The 20,037-nt window shown below is 40.3% G+C and overlaps 1 protein-coding gene across 1 annotated transcript; it reads right to left on the bottom strand.

The window, feature by feature from the left end:
* Positions 1-18,837: 18,837 nt before the first annotated feature.
* On the bottom strand, positions 18,838-19,764 carry LOC108430973 (proline-rich protein 36-like). The gene is made up of 2 exons (XM_017703808.2): positions 19,648-19,764; positions 18,838-19,445 (listed from the first exon to the last, which is right to left on the bottom strand). The coding sequence occupies exons 1-2, from the start codon at positions 19,731-19,733 to the stop codon at positions 18,839-18,841; spliced, it is 693 nt and encodes a 230-aa protein (XP_017559297.2). The 5' UTR covers positions 19,734-19,764; the 3' UTR covers position 18,838.
* Between the last annotated feature and the right edge of the window lie 273 nt (positions 19,765-20,037).

Below are 20,037 nucleotides of genomic sequence, written 5' to 3'. Positions count from 1 at the left end.
ATACCTGTTACCCTTTAAATTGTGTGTAAATTTTATGATGGATGGACTAAAAGAAACAGCCCAAAATGCCATGAAAAGAAGTCTGGTTCCATTGACTTACATTAAAAGTAAAGTAGTTTTTGTTTCTTCTCCTGTACAGTCACCATTTTGGAGGTTTTCTTCCAACAACAGTGAGATTAAACTCACATTCAGAGCATGGTTCTTTTTATCTTGGGCTTTGTACAGCCACGTCCAACGTTTCCTCCGTGCTTAATGAGTAACTGCCTAGAGAGAGTGCATCTTCAAAACTGATGGGTCAACTGTGATGACATCTGGTGCTTTTCTGTGGTGCTCAGCAGAAAAGTGGACATTTTCTTAACTTAAATGCATGATTTACAATGTGATGCATGTTGCACAGGCTAGAGGAACGGTTTTCAGTCAGTTGCTTCGTAGACAATAATGGAAAAGAAAAGCATGCCTGACAGCACTGCTAAAGGTTTGCGCCCTTAGTGTTGGGTTTATACCCAGCCTTCATAACAGTTTCATATCACAGTTCACTTCAGCCTTCATGATGTATTAAGATAAATACTTTCACAGAGGATCTCCTGAAGTAGCTTAACCTTGGAACAGCTGTTAGATCTGAACTGCCCATTCGCTCTTCACTCACCTTTAAAAAGGTCCTATTCTCCCGGTTAATTCTGGTCATCTTCCTCATCGTACAGCATGGATTATTCCAAGCCAAAACATTTACGTCCCTGCAAATTACAAGTCAACTGACAATTTAGTTCATGCAATTTGATTTGTTCCAAGTAGATTTTTTAGGCATCGAATATTGAGTTTAACTAAATAAATGTGTGCTGACTATATAGAAAATGAAAACTAATATTTCATTTTATTAAAGTATTTTTTGAAGTATACATTTTGTTTTTGTTTTATGAAGTGTATATGTATGTAAGTTTTATGTTAATACACTCTAACAACATTCAGTATCCATTTATTCGCTTTCTTCGTTCATCCTCAGTCAGTTTTGCATTTTTTTTTACCAAAATTTAGTTTTTCTATTTTTTTCCCAAACTTCCTTCCGAATGACTAATTATTAATTTCTGCATGTGATATTTAAAGCTACTCAATGAGTTCAAAACGCATTCAAAATTTTTTTTCATGTTAAATAAATAAATAAATAAATAAATAAATGAACAAATAAATAAGCCTTAAATAAAGTCAACAGCAAAAACAAAAACAAGGGAAAACACAAAAAACATAATAAGGTCACACACATCATGTCACAAATTTGCTTAAAATTGTGATATGATGTGTGTGACTTTGAAATCTTAAATACAGAATATAAAAAACTAGAATATAGAATATTTCTCCTTTATTTTGCTTAATTTTCTTAACATACTCAGTGAGGTCCAGCCCACTGTATTCTACAGTATTCCACTGTATTCCGATTTCTTGTTGATTACTATTATTAAACATTCCAAACAGGATAATTTTTTCATCAAACCAGATATTTGGTGACATCAGTGAGCTACGGTGGCTTTCTTACACTGACCTATTGTTCACATAGATGTCAAACCTGTGGTCTTCACAGTGGTTTAAGACAACATAGACTAGTTTATTAACATCAAATTATCCACTACGTTACATGTTACAACTGAGTGAATATGAGGAAACTCTACAGAAGATGTTGTATGTAATAAGAATAATACCTGAGATAACTACATTAATGTTACCTTGAAAGTTAAATACAGAGAGAGAGAGAGAGAGAGAGAGAGAGAGAGAGAGACAGACAGAAGAGTGAGGCTTACTCCACTCTGCCCCTCTAACATCAGACCAAACTCAAGAGTTCCTTCCCTTTTTTTGTCATGACCAAACTACTTTGTTTCAAACCAAGCTTGCCCGTTCTGACCAATCAGAAGTAACCATTTGTGGAAAACATCCCCCAACACGAAAGACTTCTACCATGTCTTTGAAATTAACGTGCTTATAAGAACTGGTCATTTGGGCTGGGGGTACTGCAGCCCCTCAAAAAGGCATAGTAGAAACCATTTTCGGCTCTATAAGCTTGAGGAAGTGATTGCTTAAATATTACATTCTGTTCTGAACGAATATGTATTGTGTTAATGTGTGTTGCAGATACACAATGTGACATTCTATACTTTAGTCTCATACTTTAGTTTCTAAACCCCTCTGCAGCTTTAGCACGAGAACAAAAACTCAGCTGTGTAGCAATGTCACATTTCAAAGCTGAAAATAAGTATCGCTGCCCTTCAAGCATTTTAAGGGTGTTTTTAAGTGTTTTTATTTTGAGGAACTGGATGATGTCTGTGTGAACTATTCTCTTTAGATTCCAGCCAAAACTCTAAAGAAGGCACCCATGAGTGATGCCAATGTGCATCATAGCATCACTGTAGGAGCAGTCCCTCTGGAACAACTGTACTCCAGGCTGTAAGTGACATTTCCCACAGAGCTGGGAACAAGTTCGGCTGAGTCACATCTAAATTCTTTCCCCGTTTGTGCTCGTGCACGGACGGAATGGTCCTTCAGCCTGCGCGTTACTCAACAGTCACCCTTTGGGAATCTTCCACAGTGACTAAAGGGTTTTTATTAGCTGACTGTGAGTGGCGCTACCAAGGGCGCATGTCTTTATCTCCATCGTTTCTCTGCTGTCAAGGTTTCCAAAATATTTACAGTGTCTCTCAGAAAGGGCATTTAGGGCACTGTTAATTTAGCCTCCGTGTCCGGATGTTATCTGTGACCATCCTTAAAGTGACAGCTTTATTGTACTGCTGGATCATAACAGCCATCTGTTTGTTCCAACTGCTTTATATCATGGCACAGTCACAGAGTTACGATCCATGTGCTAATATAACAGATCACTTGGGATGAGAAGATGCTGCCACTGGGGGGGGATGAACAGGGTGGTTTGCTGCTCTTAAAGTAACGATTGAGCCAAGACGTTTAGAAGAAATTTACACAAGTTTCCTCAAATCTCACTGATCACGTTTGGTGTCTGAAGTTTGCGAAGGTTTGCACTAGAGCTAGGAGGCTAGCATTGCTAACTAGTAACGGATACTGACTTTAAGTTAAAGGAATAGTCCACTGAAAATCCAATTTTCTCCTCTGCCAAATGTAGTTGTTCACTTTGCTTTCCAACATTTTATTGCTAATACAACAATGCCTCCCATCTCCAAAATGGTAAGAGAGGGAAAAATCGTCTTTATTTTGAATGGAAGTCAATGGGGAATTCTTTCTCAAGTAATTTGGACCATTTCTGTTGCTCTTTTGCTCCATTCATCATGGCATTTTAACACAGTGGACAGCTGACAGCTTTAAACTCTACAAAAAATAATAAAAACATCAAAAATGAAGATACAAAATTTTGTTCCAATAGCGAAGATTAGCTGCTTTATTTTGTAGTGTAGTTATTAGGCTACTGTGGCTCAAAAGTTACATCTCGCCGATTCGCATCATACATGTTACATGCCTAAATCATTAGACTCTTAGCTGAAACTCCATAGAACCGTTCAGTGACCTCAAATAGACTTGCTTATGTGGTCTCTGACACAGTAAGACACCATGTTATGTATAAAAATAGAGGGAACTGGGAAGATGGTTTGAAAGTTTTGACATACACAGTGATGTCATGCAGAATGATGTGCCTTGTGCATTCATTTGAATATTTTGGGTAATTATATTATGTCATAACTTGCTATAATGTGACAATGAACACACATAACTTTCACAGCAAACCACTGATGCTCACCCTGGTCACTCTATCTGGACAAACTTTAGGCTTGAGTTGAGGGGCAACCAGTCAGATTGTTGAAATGTGGTGTGGTCGTGCCTTTGCTGAGACTCAGTGCTGCATGGAACAGACAGTTTGAAGTTTGAACACTCCCAGTCAAATGACATTTTCTTGACTTTCTCAATGAAAACAAGTTCTATAGTGAGAGGATGCAATAAAGCTTGTTCAGAAGGAGTGAGCAGGGGGAACATCAGTTGTTTGATGTGTCAGTTAGATCAGTTAGATGTGTTTATTTAACATTTCGATGCACAAATACTGGTTATTTTTATTATTATACTTTTATACATACAATATATTCTTATTATGTTTTATTTTTTGCAACAAACACAACAAATGAATAGAAACGGTGCACTACAATTTGCACAAAAATACCATATTTGAAGAGATCTCTGTAGAGGATGTGTTAACTTATGTACACTTAGAAAATAAAAAAAAAGCATTTCATTTGACGGGGAACATTCAAACTTTGTTTTACATGCTGTTACATATCGCTGTCCTAACTGTCAGAAAAAAACCTCGTATCTCCATCTTCATTGTTTTTCAGTTTTTGACATAATTTGAAAATGACTGTTGTCATTCACATTCTGTATAAATTTTATGATGAATCGACCAAAAGAAATGGTCCAGAATGACTTGGAAAAAACTCTGGTTCCATTGAGTTACATTAAAAGTAAAGTTTTCTCCTTCTCATGTAAAGTTACTATTTTGGAGATACGAGGTTTTGTTCTGATAACAGCGATATACTGGTTTGAAAAAAAATGCATTTAAAGCATGAAGTATTATAATGATGTTACTTGATGTTTTTAAAGTTTAAAAAAAAACATTTTAAAAACAAAGTTCACTTTTTTCAGTTTTTAGTCTGAAAATAAAATAATGCCACTTCGGGCCACAGAAATATCCTCCAACTCTGTATACATTTTGACTTTGGGTACCTGTACTTGCTGTAAAGAAAATGTACCTTTAACTTAAACAGTGCTCGGCTACTGCAGTTTTCGAAAATATAGAAATAGCATATAAAATAAACGTACAAAAATCTGCCCTGAAACAAGCACACATAGGTCTTTACTATAGTTAGAAACTTATTTATTAACTATTTCAGCAGTTGCAGTTAAACAATCTTGAAATCTGGGGATGCTGGAGTCCCTTCAGCACCCTCACAAGTAAACTTTAAACATGTCTTGGCTGAAATCCTCCATTTGTGTTAAGGGGGAATTGTGTAATTTTGATATTTTTCTCTGAACTATTCCTTTCAAGCAGTGTAGGTTTGTGCTGCTTCCCTCAGAGTCACAGATCAGATGACTGTGTACTTGAACCCATGACCTAAGGGCACTCCTCCATCTCTGATTTAACTCTCATTGCTGCTGGGAGGAAAGCAGTTCTGCCCAGTTCTTGTGGAAAAAGCTGCCCTGAGAGTTCAAAATGTATCCAGCTAGGACACTTGTCTTGATCACGATGAGTGAGTTATAGAGTACAAAGACATTGGTCAGACAGGAAATGGTCAGTAATGGGTGCTAATGGTGGGAAGGCGAACTGCAGAGGGGGAGATGTATCATGTATTGATTCACAAGTCTGCTGGACTGTGGTTGTGGCTTTGACGTCAGGCCCAAAAAGAAAAAAGGAGTAATAATGTCAAAAGTACACGGCGCTTATGTGGATTTTATTTTAATTTTCAGTGACCAGGAATAGATGCAATAGAAGGATATGAAAGAGGACAGATTGATCTCCCAGTGTGTGACGTCTGGTTTTCTCACATGAAAAATTCAATAATGAACCAACGGCACAAACGTGTGTGTCATAAGTTAGTATTGGATAGTGATGTTTTATTTTAATGTGATTATTAAATGATGTTCCTTACATGAAATGTGCTGGCTACACTTTACAATGTGTTTACTAAATAATGTTAAGTAATGCATTTTTTTTACATGAACAACACAAGGTACAACATTAATAGCGGTTGGCTAATATTACGTAAACAAGCAGCAGCAGTTAATATAGTTTTCACGTGTAGGATTAATTAAGCAATAGAACATGAGAGGGAATGTGTTATCGTGAAATAACATCACGGCCGTGATTTGGTCGCAGACAAAAGAGCCGTAGATCATCACACCCGTAATGTTATACGCGATAACACACAACCTCGAGTGCTCTATGGCTTTTATAGAACAGTTAAATAAATAAAGTAAGAAATGAACAAACTGGGTCGTGAACGTGGTGTTTAATGTGTTTTAATGTTCACTGCCTTCTGCCAAATTATAGATCCTTAACAAGCAGCTTGTTGCTAAGTCAGAGTAACGAGCTCCGCCCACTCGGTTAGAACGCTGCTCAACCAATCAGCTTGCATAGCCGGAATGAACGGTTGTATAATTAACATTGACTAATGTATTTGTTACCATTAAAACCTTTAAATATCATGTTAATGAATGGGTAGATAATATTAGGTAAACAAATAACAGTTTCATCAATTCATTACTAAGACATGACTTTACATCACTTTTTCCACTTTACAGCAGGTATATTCCATACTGAGTAACTCACAGAACTACAGTGGAACTTCTTAGTCCATGCAGCATCCATCAGCACAGGAACTGAAGTTTGCACACCTTGATTCTTCTTTTTTGGATAGTTTTGGTCTAAAAAATGCTAATACTTTAAAGTGAGGGATGTGGGTAACAGTAAAGTAGTCCATGAAACCAACACAAAAGAATGAAAGTGAACTCCAGAAAAAAAAAAAAAAAAAAGCTCATCCTTTATTAACATGTTAATAAATACATTAGTTATTTTAGTAATATGCATTACGTAATACTACGTGTTTGTATAATATTTAGAGGGATGTATTAGCAGACATGGTATATATTATTCAAAACCATGTTTTCATTAGTGCATAATCGCCTTCTATGAATCATTGTGTTTCTGTTTGCTTCAAATGAGCCCTTCATATTCAGACAGGCAGAGGGACGTCAATCAACATGTTGCACCACCATGTTTCCACAGTAGCCCAGAATGGACAAACAAAACACTGGCTCTAGAAAGTGTCTTTCACCTTTTTTATACTGACCATTTTGTGCTGTAAAAAGCTGAGAACACAAATTTTTGACAAATGGAAGAAGTAAAATATAAAGAAGCAATATGAAATGAGGTGATGGAAAAAAAAAACAACGATGGAAATTGTTGATGAGAGGCAAACATCTTTAGAGTAATGCCGAAGTTGCTTGTTTTCTGCTGGACAGATAATTTAGCTTACCTGATGGCCAGTGAAAAACCTGAACAAATGAAGGGAGAAACATAAGGAGTGCAGATGCTGAATATACTGCACAGTACAATTAAGCAGTTAACATCCTGCCTTGCTCTGTGGCAGATACAGAATTTTGACTATAAAAGTGGGTTCATTACTGGGGCACAGATGGCAGAAGCTTCCTTCAGAAAGACTGCTCAACTGTTCAGTAGAAGCAATGACTAAAGTGACTGAATTTAGATCTATATGAAAGATGGAGATTTTGAACAAAAGCATGCATTCAGTGAACACGATGCTCCTACTTTGGTGAGATATATGAGGAAAAGCAGAAGAACTGTTCTTCAGGTCCCTCAATGCCTTGAATGGTTTAATGTATATAAAATGATTTAAAGTATTTGATTCAAAAGATAATTCCAGCCACACAAGCTGATTGGTTGAGAAGTGTTCTAACTGTGCTGTTATTTCACCGTAGCATCATATTTTTTCACAAACACTGTATCACTCCGCTGAGATGCCGTCGCTAAGCAATGACTTTGACAGCTGTAGGAGACGCTCAAGCTATTTGAATGTATTTACTTCTTAATTTGCCACAAACAGAATCTTTTAAGATCACAATCGACCGACAGCCGATTTGGTCAGACTCTGAAGATGAGACTCCATTAAATTCCCAAGCTGTCATCCCCATCCTCACGCCCACTTTTCAGTCGGCAGCTGTGACAGAACAACAGCTAAACAGCCTGGAATCCACCAGAAATGAACCCAATACCATTCGCCAAACGTGTCTGATATTCAGAGTCTGACCAATTCAGACTGAGACATAAAACTGCAGCAACAAAAGCAAAAAAAGCTGCTCAGTGGTGATGACAGTTTGGGAATTGAGTGTAAGAAACTGGAGAATGAATTGCTGGCTGTGCAGCAAGTGGGTCGTTACTCTGACGCATCAACAAACTGCTTGCTAAGGAACTATAATTTGGTGGAAGGAACTGCAAACATTAAAACATATTAAACGCCGCGTTCACGGCCCAGTTTAACTGTTGTATAAAAGCAATAGAACACTCAAGGAGCGTGTTATCGTGAATAACATCATGATCTGTGACCAAATCACAGCCATGATATTATTTTGCGATAACCTCTCGTGTTCTATTGCTTAATTATATGGCCTTTGCAGTCAGCAGTTCTCGACCCAGTGGAACATCTATGATAGACTTCGGGTTGATGTCAAGGAACACTGGAACTGTACCCTTCTGCACTAATATTGAGATTATGTACCTAACAAGGAACTCCTTTCAGGATAGCTATAGTCCTACTTGGAATGTGGTCATGCAAGTCTTGGAATCTGTAGTGGGATATTCTCTTTAAGAAGTTCCTTGAGGGATGAAGAATTTGGAACCATACTTCTCATAAACATCTAGCACATAAACAGGATCTGGGTTTTTCCATTGCTCTGGGGCTCCTTACACCACATAATGTGCCTTTGTTTGTTGACCTTGGATATGAGTGTCTCCAGCTTCTTGAGGTTCTGGATGTACAGATTTTTTTGATCCTGGGTCACAGTGTTCTGTGGTGTTAATCCACTATCTTGTCAAGTTTCCATCCAACTCTACTTTTTTCTATCCAGTGCCCTGGTTATTGCCTCATGATGCTGTGAAAACTCACATATCAAAGTGTTGCTTGTGAGATCTATTTCATAGCTGTCATATATCACTGATAATGGCTGAAGGTACTTTTAGACTTTAGGTACTTCTAAAAATAATTATTTTTTCCATTATTTTGTCCACCAACTACCTGCACTCTATAGTTCTTACAAGCCAAAATGCAAAATATGAATTTTAATATAACAGACAGACTGAAATGGACTCTTTCTTGTTTGTTATCAAAAATATTAAAGCATCTCATTATGTGTATAGTCGTGTTCTTTCAGCAGCTTTCTTCAGCCTATTAGTGTGTTTCTATGGAAACCCTCTACATGTGCTTGCAACAAGATTTCCCTTCATGTTAAGTGTTCTGTGACTCAGTGGGGGTGCTTGCTCATGTTATGCGGTCAAAGGTTGGGCAATACTGAATTATGACCCCCCTTTGGCCTTGTGAATGCTTCAGCCCAATGACGCTGTTAGATCTACTGTTCTGAGGACCAAATGTACTAGCAAGTGTTCTCCTTAACCTGGGCTTGGCCAAACATGATCTTCTTCCCAGCCCTGAGACTCAAACCCAAAAGAAAATGGAATATATTGCAATGCACTGTCAATATATTCCAATATCTAAATGAAACATAAATCCTCAATATATTACATTGTTGAAGAAATGAAATTTGAATACTATATGATTGCTATTCATAGATTTCAGCTCCGTATTTAACACCATCATCCCCCAGCAGCTCATTCTCAAACTCACTTCACTGTGCAACTGGCTGCTAGTGTTCCTGACTAGGAGACCACAGGAAGTACGGGCCAGAAGGTTGCCGGTTCGATCCCCAGTGCTGACAGCACATGACTGAGGTGTCCTTGAGCAAGACACCTAACCCCCAATTGCTCCCTGGGTGCCGTGGATAGGGCTGCACACTACTCTGGGCAAGTGTGCTCACTGCCCCCTAGTGTGTGCGTGTATTCACTAGTGTGTATGTGGTTTTTCACTTCACCGATGGGTTAATTGCAGAGGTTGAATTTCCCCGTTTGTGGGATTAAAAAAGTATCACTTAACTTAACCATCACACTTAACACAGGGACCCCCCAAGGATGTGTACTGAGCCCCCTCCTATTCACTCTAATGTCCCACAACTGCACACTGTGACACAGCTCCAACTTCTTTATCAAGTTCGCAGACGACACGACTGTGGTTGGTCTCATCAGCAACAACGATGAGACAAATTATAGGAGCGAGGTGAGCCGCCTGGCCTTGTGGTGTAAACACAACAATCTCCATCTGAACACTAAGAAGATGAAGGAGGTTGTTGTGGACTTCAGGAGAATGTGCACTCAGCATGCTTCTCTGACTATCAACAGTGCTGCTGTGGAGAGGGTGAACAGCACCGAGGGCATGCACGTCACAGAGGACCTCTCCTGGACCAACAACACAGCATCACTGGCCAGAAGGGCTCATCAGTGCCTCTACTTCCTCTGCAAACTGAGAAGAGCCAAAGCCCCAGCCCCCATCATGTGCACCTTCTACAGAGGTACTATTGACAGCATCCTGACCAGCTGCATCACCGTGTGGTATGACGCCTGCACTGTATCCTGGTGCAAGACACTCCAGTGCATTGTGAGAGCTGCTGAGAAGATCATTGGCCCTCCCTCCCCTGTCTCCAAGAGACATGCAGCTCCCGTCTCACCCGGAAAGCTCTCTGCATGGCAGGTGATCACACTCTACTACACACCCACTACACAGCTTCTTTAGCCTGCTGCCATCAGGGAGAAGACTGCGGAGTCTCCGGGCCAGGACCAGCAGACTGGGGGACAGCTTCATCCACCAGGGTGTCAGGATGCTCAACTCTCCCTACTTTGCCCCCCCACTCCTCCCCCCAGCAGCCTGTCCATGTTGACCATCTTCACACATACACATACATATACAAATAGACACACAGCAGGCCATGTAGGAGCAGAACAGACACACTTTTATTCCCTGCAGGTTCAGCCCAACACCAGATGTGTAATATAAATGTGTGGGGGGTGAACAGAGTGAAGACACTGAGAATGGGTTATTTTATATGTTCTTCACAGAAAATGAGCAAAGGCCAAGAAATCTGAGAGTGAAATTATGGTAAATCAAATCATATTTTTCTTTTGGTAAACATTGAAAATGGGTCCCCCAAACCCAACACCACACAAGGGATAACGTGTGTCAGATTATGTAATATCCTGTAGCACAGCACAGCATCCGTCCGCATTAGTGGTTTGACAGAATTGACAATGTTGTGTACCTTTTGTGTTTTCGTTCATGAGTGTTCACTCAGTACAATACCAGGTACGAATTACGTGATATTCGGCTTTCTAGCAGTAACATTAGCTCCACTATATTACCAAAAGTAATGCCTTCACATGCATATGAAATTGAGTGACATCCCATTCTTAATCCATAGGGATTAATATGATGTCAGCCCACCCTTTACAACTATACAGCTTCAACTCTTCTGGGAAGGATTTCCATAAAGTTTAGGAGTGTGTTTATGGGAATTTTTGAACATTCTTCCAGAATTCTTCCAGACATTGATGTTGGACTATAAGGCCTGGCTCACAGTCTTCGCTCTAATTCATCCCAAAGGTGTTCTGTTGGGTTGAGCTCAGGCCAGTCAAGTTCTTTCACGCCAAACTGGCTCATCCATGTCTTTATGGACCTTGCTTTGTGCACTGGTGTGCAGTCATGTTGGAACAGGAAGGGGGCCTTCCCCAAAGTTGGGAGCATGAAACTGTCCAAAATCTCTTGGTCTGCTGAAGCATTAAGAGTTCCTTTCACTGGAATTAAGGGGCCGAGCCCAACTCCTGAAGACCACACCATAATCCCCCTTCACCAACTTTACACTTGACACAATGCAGTCAGACAAGTACCGTTCTCCTGGCAACCAGCAAACCCAGACTCGTTCATCGGATTGCCAGACAAAGAAGTGTGGTTCGTCACTCCATAGAACATGTCTCCACTGCTCTAGAGTCCAGTGGCGGCGCTTTCCACCACTGCACCTACTTTGCATTGCACTTGTTGATGTAAGGCTCGGATGCAGCTGCTTGGCCATGGAAACCCATTCCATGAAGCTCTCTACGCTGTTCTTGAGCTAATCTGAAGGCCACATGAAGTTTGGAGGTCTGTAGTGATTGACTCTGCAGAAAGTTGGTGACCTCTGTGGGTTACGTGCCTCAGCATCCGCTGACCCCGCTCTGTCGTTTTACGTGGCTGACCACTTCTTGGCTGAGTTGCTGTCGTTCCCAATCGCTTCCACTTTGTTATAATACCCGTGACAGTTGACTGTGGAATATTTAGTAGTGAGGAAATTTCATGACTGGACCTGCTGCCCAGGTGGCATCCTATCACGATACCACGCTGGAATTCACTGAGCTCCTGAGAGCGACCCATTCTTTCACTAATGTCTGTAGAAGCAGTCTACAGGCCCAGGTGCTTGATTTCATACACCTGTAGCCATGGAAGTGATTGGAACACCTGAATTAAATTTGGATGGGTGAGTGAATACCATCGGAAATATGGTGTATCTGGTGCTTCCTTCTTTACCAGCCAGTCTGCAAATACATGCCCCAAACCACTTGTAGTTTTTCAAAATTTCCTCTCACTATCAAGATTCATCATCAGAAGGGGATTTTCCTAGTCTTTAAACTTCTGATACTATTTTGCCAACACTGCAGGAGGTGAGTGTGCATGTTTCCAACAAGATGTAGTGATGTTACATTTTTCATTTTGACCAAAGTTATTGTTCAATGTGCTATGTGTTCTATAAAGTCATTGAGTATGAAAAAACATTATATGATTATGATGATGAAGATGAATTCTCTCCCAAGCTCCACACTCTTCCTCTGGGCCTTTGGACCAAGCTTTGAACCCAGCTAATAGAATAGAACCAGGTCCTGGGAATTAGAGAAAACCCAGTGCAGGGATTTCACGTCTTGAGCCTGACCATCACTGAGGAACAGAGTCAAGTGTTGTAAGTTAAAATAGATGAGAGGCCCGCTTTGCTCATCTCTGACAGACAAGAAACAGCCTTGGCTAACTGAAGCCCAAGAGCGAGCCAGAGAGAGCAGAAGCAGTCTTTTAAAAGCCTGTTGAACAAACATGGTTGCTTAATTCCAACTGAAGTGTAAACATCTATCACTGTAATGGATGCACATTCAAGATGGATGGATACAATCGCATGAGGTAGTCTGTTGATATCTACATAGATGTTTGTAATATGGCGTATGTGTCCTGGGCAAGAAACAAAACTTTCTCTGATGTTGGATGACTGACATGTTTTTGCAATAAATTAAATTGGACAGACTCTACTTAATTTTTAGTCGATTCCAGTTTGGTATGGCTACTTACATTTACATTTACAGCATTTAGCAGATGCTCTTATCCAGAGCGACTTACAAGAAGTGTTTTATCTATCTACAGAAAGTATTGTGGCATAAGTTGCATAAACAATGCTGTTAATTGAAAATTGAGACTACATATCGCTGCTGTCCAAAGAAAAATATATAATTTGGTTGATTTTCATTTTTCTATATCACTTGAACATGGCAGTTGTTCTATTCATCATGTGAAAATTTCATGATCATAAGTAATGGACCAATAGAAATGCTCCAAAATCGCTTTATATTAACTCACCTTAAAAGTGAATAACATTTTGAAAGAGTTATTATTTTGGAGATACACAATATCTTCAAAGGTATTCACTCGCCTGCCTTCACACACATATGAACTTGAGTGACATCCCATTCTTAATCCATAGGGTTTAATATGATGTCTCCCACCCTTTGCAGCTATAACAGCTTCTACTTGTCTGGGAAGGCTTTCCACAAGGTTTAGGAGTGTGTTTATGGGAATTTTTGACCATTCTTCCAGAAGCACATTTGTTAGGTCAGACACTGATGTTGGACGAGAAGGCCTGGCTCACAGTGTCCGCTCTAATTCATCCCAAAGGTGTTCTGTCGGGTTGAGGTCAGGACTCATGAAGTTTGGAGGTCAGTGGATACCATTTGCAGTCCACTTGAAATATCCACATTCGTGAACTTGCTACTACTTTCATATATTGTAAAAAAAAGTAAATTTATTAAAGTAAATTTTATTATTTACTTTTATTAAAAGTAAATATTTTTAATTAATACTATGACATAACAGTGACAATATTACTACATGTATGTGGAAAGACCACAAAGACCACAAACACCTGAGCCATCTATGATACTTAGACTTTTAATGAAGCATCTAATAAAATGTTGAGCTTTTTAGCTAACTCTGATATATACACCATTTATGGTCAAAATTATGTGGACACCTAACCATCACACCTTTATGAGCACCCTATTGCACAACTATGGGCATTAACATGGAGCAACCCTACCCTCTCCACAATTCTGGAAAGGCCATGATTTGGGGATGTTTCTGTGGGAATTTGTGCCCATTCAGAGGATTGGTGATTTTTGCTGACTGTGCACTTCAGCACTTGACACTCCTGCTCTGTGAGTTTGGGGGGTCTACTGCTTTGTGGCTGAGCTGTTGTTCCTCCTAGATACTTCCAATTCACAATTATAGTACTTACAGTTGACGAGGGGCAGATCTAGCGGGGCACGAGTTTCACAAACTGACTGGCAAAGGTAGCATCTTATGACAGTGCTTAATCACTTAAAGAGCTTAAAGTCAGTGCATTCATCATTATGATCCTCTCTACTGCCAGTCTTTGTCTATAGAAATTGCATGGCTACGTGCTTAATTTTATACACCTGTTAGCAATGAGTGTGGCTGAACCACCTGCAATCAATAATAATGAGCAGTGTTCAAATACTTTTGGCCATATATGGATCATATTCAAATATAATTGCTGTTTTAATGAATGTTAAAGGACGAATTAATGAATTAAGGACGATTTAATGAACACAGACAGGCCAAAGTATTGCTGAAGTTTCTGCAGAAATGTCACTAAACAAGCTTTACATTTAATTTCATTAATCTCTGCCATATCATAACCTTTTATCTCTAATATGGTAACTTAACAGGAGAAGAAAAATGTGTTCTTAACTTTAATGGTCATCAATACTTTTTTTTCAAGTAATTGAGGATCATTTGGCTATTTCTGTCATTTCATCATGAAATGTTTACATAATGCAAATGACATTTAAATGTAAAAATAAGTACATAAACAAGTAAATAAATACAAAAATAAAGTCTTGATACAACATTGATGAAAAATAAGAGTTAAAAGGTCAGGCTACATCATCCTTTACGTGCTTCCTTTCAGGTCAACATGATCAACTTTTCAGTTCTCAGCTACGTCACCAGTGACTGTGTTTGAGGAACATTTGAGTTCCAGAGTAGTTCGTGATGACGTGATGTGCAGTTGGAGGGCACAAGTTCAGCGAATGGGAAATGCTTTGCTAAACTTGCCAACTGTTTGTGCTGGCATGCATTCAAGGTGGACACAATGGACAAGGCAAGGTGATAAATCTGACCATGGTAGCTTTGATAACTGACTCATTATTGTCTTTAGGTAGGAGAGAGAGCCATAGGGTGGGTCATTTTGAATGTATCTATTTATCTTTTTACATTTTTTCAAATATCTGGGGGACATTCAATCTCAAATCCTGTACCATTCCACTATGTTTTCCAGGTTGAACAACATGTTTTGGCGAAACGGCATGCTTTGAGGTTTGTCCTCTCTCATTTAATGGGTGTGTCAAGGATGTGACCAAATCAGCAGCGACCTGTACATGAGCCCCAATGCATTAAGAAGGCAGCGCACACAATGGACTTTAATGAGGTGCTCTGCAAATGTATTTTTTGAAGTATTAAACATGTTTAATTTAATTTAAACATATTTAAACCCATTTCATCAGGCCCCAAAAATCTTCAAAAATCATCCCAAGAATGGCCTTATCAGTTGCTGTAATTGCAACATAGTTGCATGAGTGTTTTTAACGCACCACCATTTCTATGCAAATCATTTTTTTGCTATGTTTTGTGGGGGCTGAACGCAGCCCTGGTGAATGCAGAAGTAAACAGCTATCATCAGGGTAGAGCGAGGCACAAACTTACACATTTTGGTTTTTGTTGAATAACTTAAAAAATATTTCAGTTGGAATAATATTATTTTTTATACAAGCAACATAAACATCTCTGCTACAAACAAACACTTGAATAGGTTTCTAGCACCTATTGTTTATGTAAAAGCCCACCAAAAATGACAGGAAGTGCAATGTTACAATTTACCCCATGGGTGGGTTAACTGTAACAGACAGAGGGTTAGTTTAACTGTTATAACTATTATAACTGTTATACTGCAGTAACTCTTGTACTAAACTGTTATTTTCCAGTTTAGTACAGCAAATAAAAAACATCACACATCGGTAAAATATAGAACAGTTTCTGAATAACTACAGCTTTACCACCTGTTAATGTCAGGTTCACTAGTATGATTCAAAATATTCACAAAATACAAATGTCAACATATGAACAAAAAGACCAAATTTACTGTATTTAACTTTATTTGCTAAAGGTGGCTTAGTTGTAAACTTTACGTAACTAACCCTCCAGTGCAGAGGTTGTACTTAAGCCTAGCTGGCACTTGCTCTGAGCTTGTCACTTGCTTCAAAACATGTTAATTTGTAGATAAGATGATGATGACCAAAGTTATATAAGGTTGGTTTCTGTGATTTACACAAACAGCTCAGTAAACGAACAAAAAACCTGTGTTGAAAAAAACTACTTACATGAAAACACCGTTGGGCACAGATCTCTTTAAAATGCTGATGAATTGCTCTGAATTTTTGTGAATGTGGCTAGGAAATGTGATAACGTGAAGCACGCGCTGCTTGACCTTCTTTAACAATGTAAAAGGTCTGTGTTAATTGGTGCTCCCCTACTGTTAGGAAGCGCACTATCTCACTGCAGCCGTACAACTCGGGGGGTGTTATTATAATGATGAGGAAATATTACTTGTAACGGTGTGGTGCGATGAGGGGGCGGATGCATATTTGGAGAAAAGCGAGATTTATTGAAGGCAAATCCATAATCAGGGTCGAGACAGTCCTGGTTCAGGGAGCCAACACGGATAGAGTGGGGAACAGACATAATGAGGAACACAGGATAAACACAACGGAAAAATGCACCAAACAATATCCTACACTTTAAATCAAACAAAGGCTGGCAAACACAAGGGGCAAACACAGGGCTTAACTACAAACGGGGATAATGACAGATAACAGGACACAGGTGGAAAACACAGGTGGTCACTATCAGGGGCGAGTTCTGCAAACAAGGGGGCAGGACCAGGAGGTAAACACAACAAATGCACGTGGATGACTGGGAGGGGCCAATCATGACACTACTCAAATGACAGAAATGAACCGTTAGGTCAGGTGGCTAATAAGCTAAAAGCTAAAGTTAGCAAGGTAGCTACCTGGTTCACTAGATATCATATCTCAGTTTGACTACTTCTCTTGTTGGCATGGTGGGTTTGTAGCGAGAGAACATTGATAAACCAAAACAATGATATTGACAGGCTGAGGAATAAAACGCTGCACATTTTAATGCACAATCACTGTTTATTTGCTAAATTAAAAATAATGGGAAAAATGTACAATATAAAACGTGACCTGTGCAAAATCTATGGCACATTTTATTATTTAGGCTTTCTTTCTCAATATGTTAAACACAAATAAACAGAAACTGTGAACTAAAGTATGTTTTCTGTAGAGGATGTGTTTATTTTCAGTAAGAAATCAACCAAAACAAAACATGTAATTAAGCAGTGGCCGTTCAAATCGTTGCATATGACTGTACACAAAATAATGCATCTTTTATAAGCATCAAACGTCTGTTTGAAGCAGAGCTTCCAAAAATATGGTGCCAAAAATGAAAAACTAGCTGAAATTAGCATTATCAAAACGGTGGGTAAAAAGGTTATTCATGAAGCAAATTAAAAGTCATCTGCACACAATCACAAACCATGTTTAGAGAGACACACTTATACTTAGCTTTGTCTGTCTTGTCTTTTAAGTTTATCTTGTGCTGCGTTTCAAAGCTGGACATCTGCATTACATTTTCTCAGCTGATTAAGTGATGCTCTGTACTGTTTTGTTGTTTTCTTGACTGCGTTTGGGTATTTACACTACTGACTTTGCCTTAATTGTCACAGCTCACCACTGTTGTGCACTACTACTACTACTCCACTACTTTAACACATTGACGTAAACAGAGGTGTGAGGAACCTTTCCCTTACCTACTCAGACAATGGAGATCTAATTTTATCTAAGTCATGTATTGTTTGCAGCACTGTTTCCTGATGAGGAGGGGTTGTTCTCACAGCTCCCCTGGCTGTCTGTATGAAGTGTTTATGAAGCCTATGTTGCCTCTGTTAACCCCTGCAGAGTGGAGGGGATGGAAAAAGAATCGCAGGAAATCACAGAGCCATGGGGCGTCACGTGCCAATCACACAGCCGCCGAGGGTCATGATGATCGAGACGGCACGAACCCATGGCTTGTAAGAAAGACCTTGCTGGCTTTGATGTTTGAGAATAGCTTTGAAAATAGAGCAAGAATGTGTCCAGCAAAATTTTCCAGCAAAATAAAGAACTGTATTCTCTCATAAATAAAGGTATGAAACGGTCACTGGGGCAGTGCCCCTCTTGTGTAACGTTTGGGAGCGATGAGGAGGCGGACACATATGCCGAGATAAGCAAGATTTATTGGGGGCAAATCCATATTCAGGGTCAAGACAGTCCAGGGTCAGAGAGCCAACACGGAGAGCAGGAGGGACAGATATATTAAACAGAAACACAGAAATTCAAGCAATACATACACCTCAAACATCAAACCACACAATCAAATCAAAGACCAGCACTAGACTAAGGAAAACACAGGGCTCAAATGCGAACAGGGATAATGAGGGTTCACAAGACACAGTTGGAAAACAGGTGGGAACAATCAAGGGTGGAGTCAAGGAATAAGGGGGGCATAACCGGGAGGAATCAAAACAAAAAGCACATGGACAAGGTAACAAAAGTACATGGACAACTGGGAGGACAACTGGGAGGGGCCAATCGTGACAGAACCCTCTCCCAAGGCGCATGGTACCAAAGCATGCCAAAAGACAAAAAACAAAAAGCAAAACCAAACCAGAGACAGAACTAGACGGGGACAGGACATGAAACACGAGAAACAGAATACGGAACAAGCACAGGAAACAGGGCAGGCACAGAAACAGGAGCAGACATAGGAGAATGCAGAGCAGAAACCATGGGCACAGACACAGAAACAGGAGCAGACACAAGAGGAGAGTGCAGAACAGGATCCAAAGGCACAGACACAGAAACAGGAGCAGAAACAGATGAGACAGCACCAGACACAGGAACAGAGGACACAGACGGAACAGGAGGCTCACGGGGAGCAACAGACACAGACAGAACAGGAGGCTCATGGGGAGCAACAGATACAGATGGAACAGGAGGCCCACGGGGAGCAGCAGACACAGACAAGGGGGGGATGAGCAGGAACAAATGGGTTGCGATATCCTCAGAGGCAAGCGGGCCTGCAATGATGTCTTCGGAGGCAGGCTGGTCTGGAGGCATGGCGACGGCCGGCCGGTCCAGTGGCATAGGTGGGCTGCGGGGTGTGGCCACGGGAACTGCCGTGCTGCAGGGTTCGGCCATGGGAACTGCCATGCAGTGAGGTGCGGCCATGGGATCAGAAACTTGGCCGGCATCCACAACGCCAGGAACGGACTGCTGTGAAACCCTGGAGGAACAAACAGAAACGAGATCCTCTCAGCCGCCCCCAAGGCCCCCTTGAGCTATGGAAAGCTTGCAGTGGTGCTTGAGAATGAGCCGAGTACCGTAGAATGGGTTAACTGAATGTTTCTTCCATCTCACCTCGTCTTGCGCTACAGGTCGCTCATCCTTGCAGCGTTGTTCAAGACGGGTGGACCCTAGGCGCTTACCTGGGATCTGCCCATGTACCCTCAGCACCAGGGGATATGCTATCTCTGGCTTGGTGGCGTTGGGAGATGGGTAACTCAGGCTGCATCAAAACAGCCAGAGTTTTGTCCCAACGGAACAACCACATACTAGAATCTTGCTTTCTCGCTGCATCCTTTGGCAGCTGGTCTTTCTGTAACGCTGGGGAATGATGAGGAAGCGGACGTATCTGCGGAGATAAGCGAGATTTATTCAAGGCAAATCCAGATTCGGGGTCAGAACACTCCAGGGTCAAGGAGCCAAAATGGAGAGATCGGGGTACAGGCATAATAAACAGAAACACAGAACTACACATCAAACAAAGACCAGCAATGGACTACGGAAAACACAGGGCTCAAATGCAAACAGGGATA

Source organism: Pygocentrus nattereri, chromosome 3, assembly GCF_015220715.1.
Source record: "Pygocentrus nattereri isolate fPygNat1 chromosome 3, fPygNat1.pri, whole genome shotgun sequence".
Lineage (NCBI taxonomy): Eukaryota > Metazoa > Chordata > Actinopteri > Characiformes > Serrasalmidae > Pygocentrus > Pygocentrus nattereri.
The sequence above is the reverse complement of the archived record's forward strand: the minus strand, read 5'-3'. Positions and strand labels throughout refer to the sequence as shown.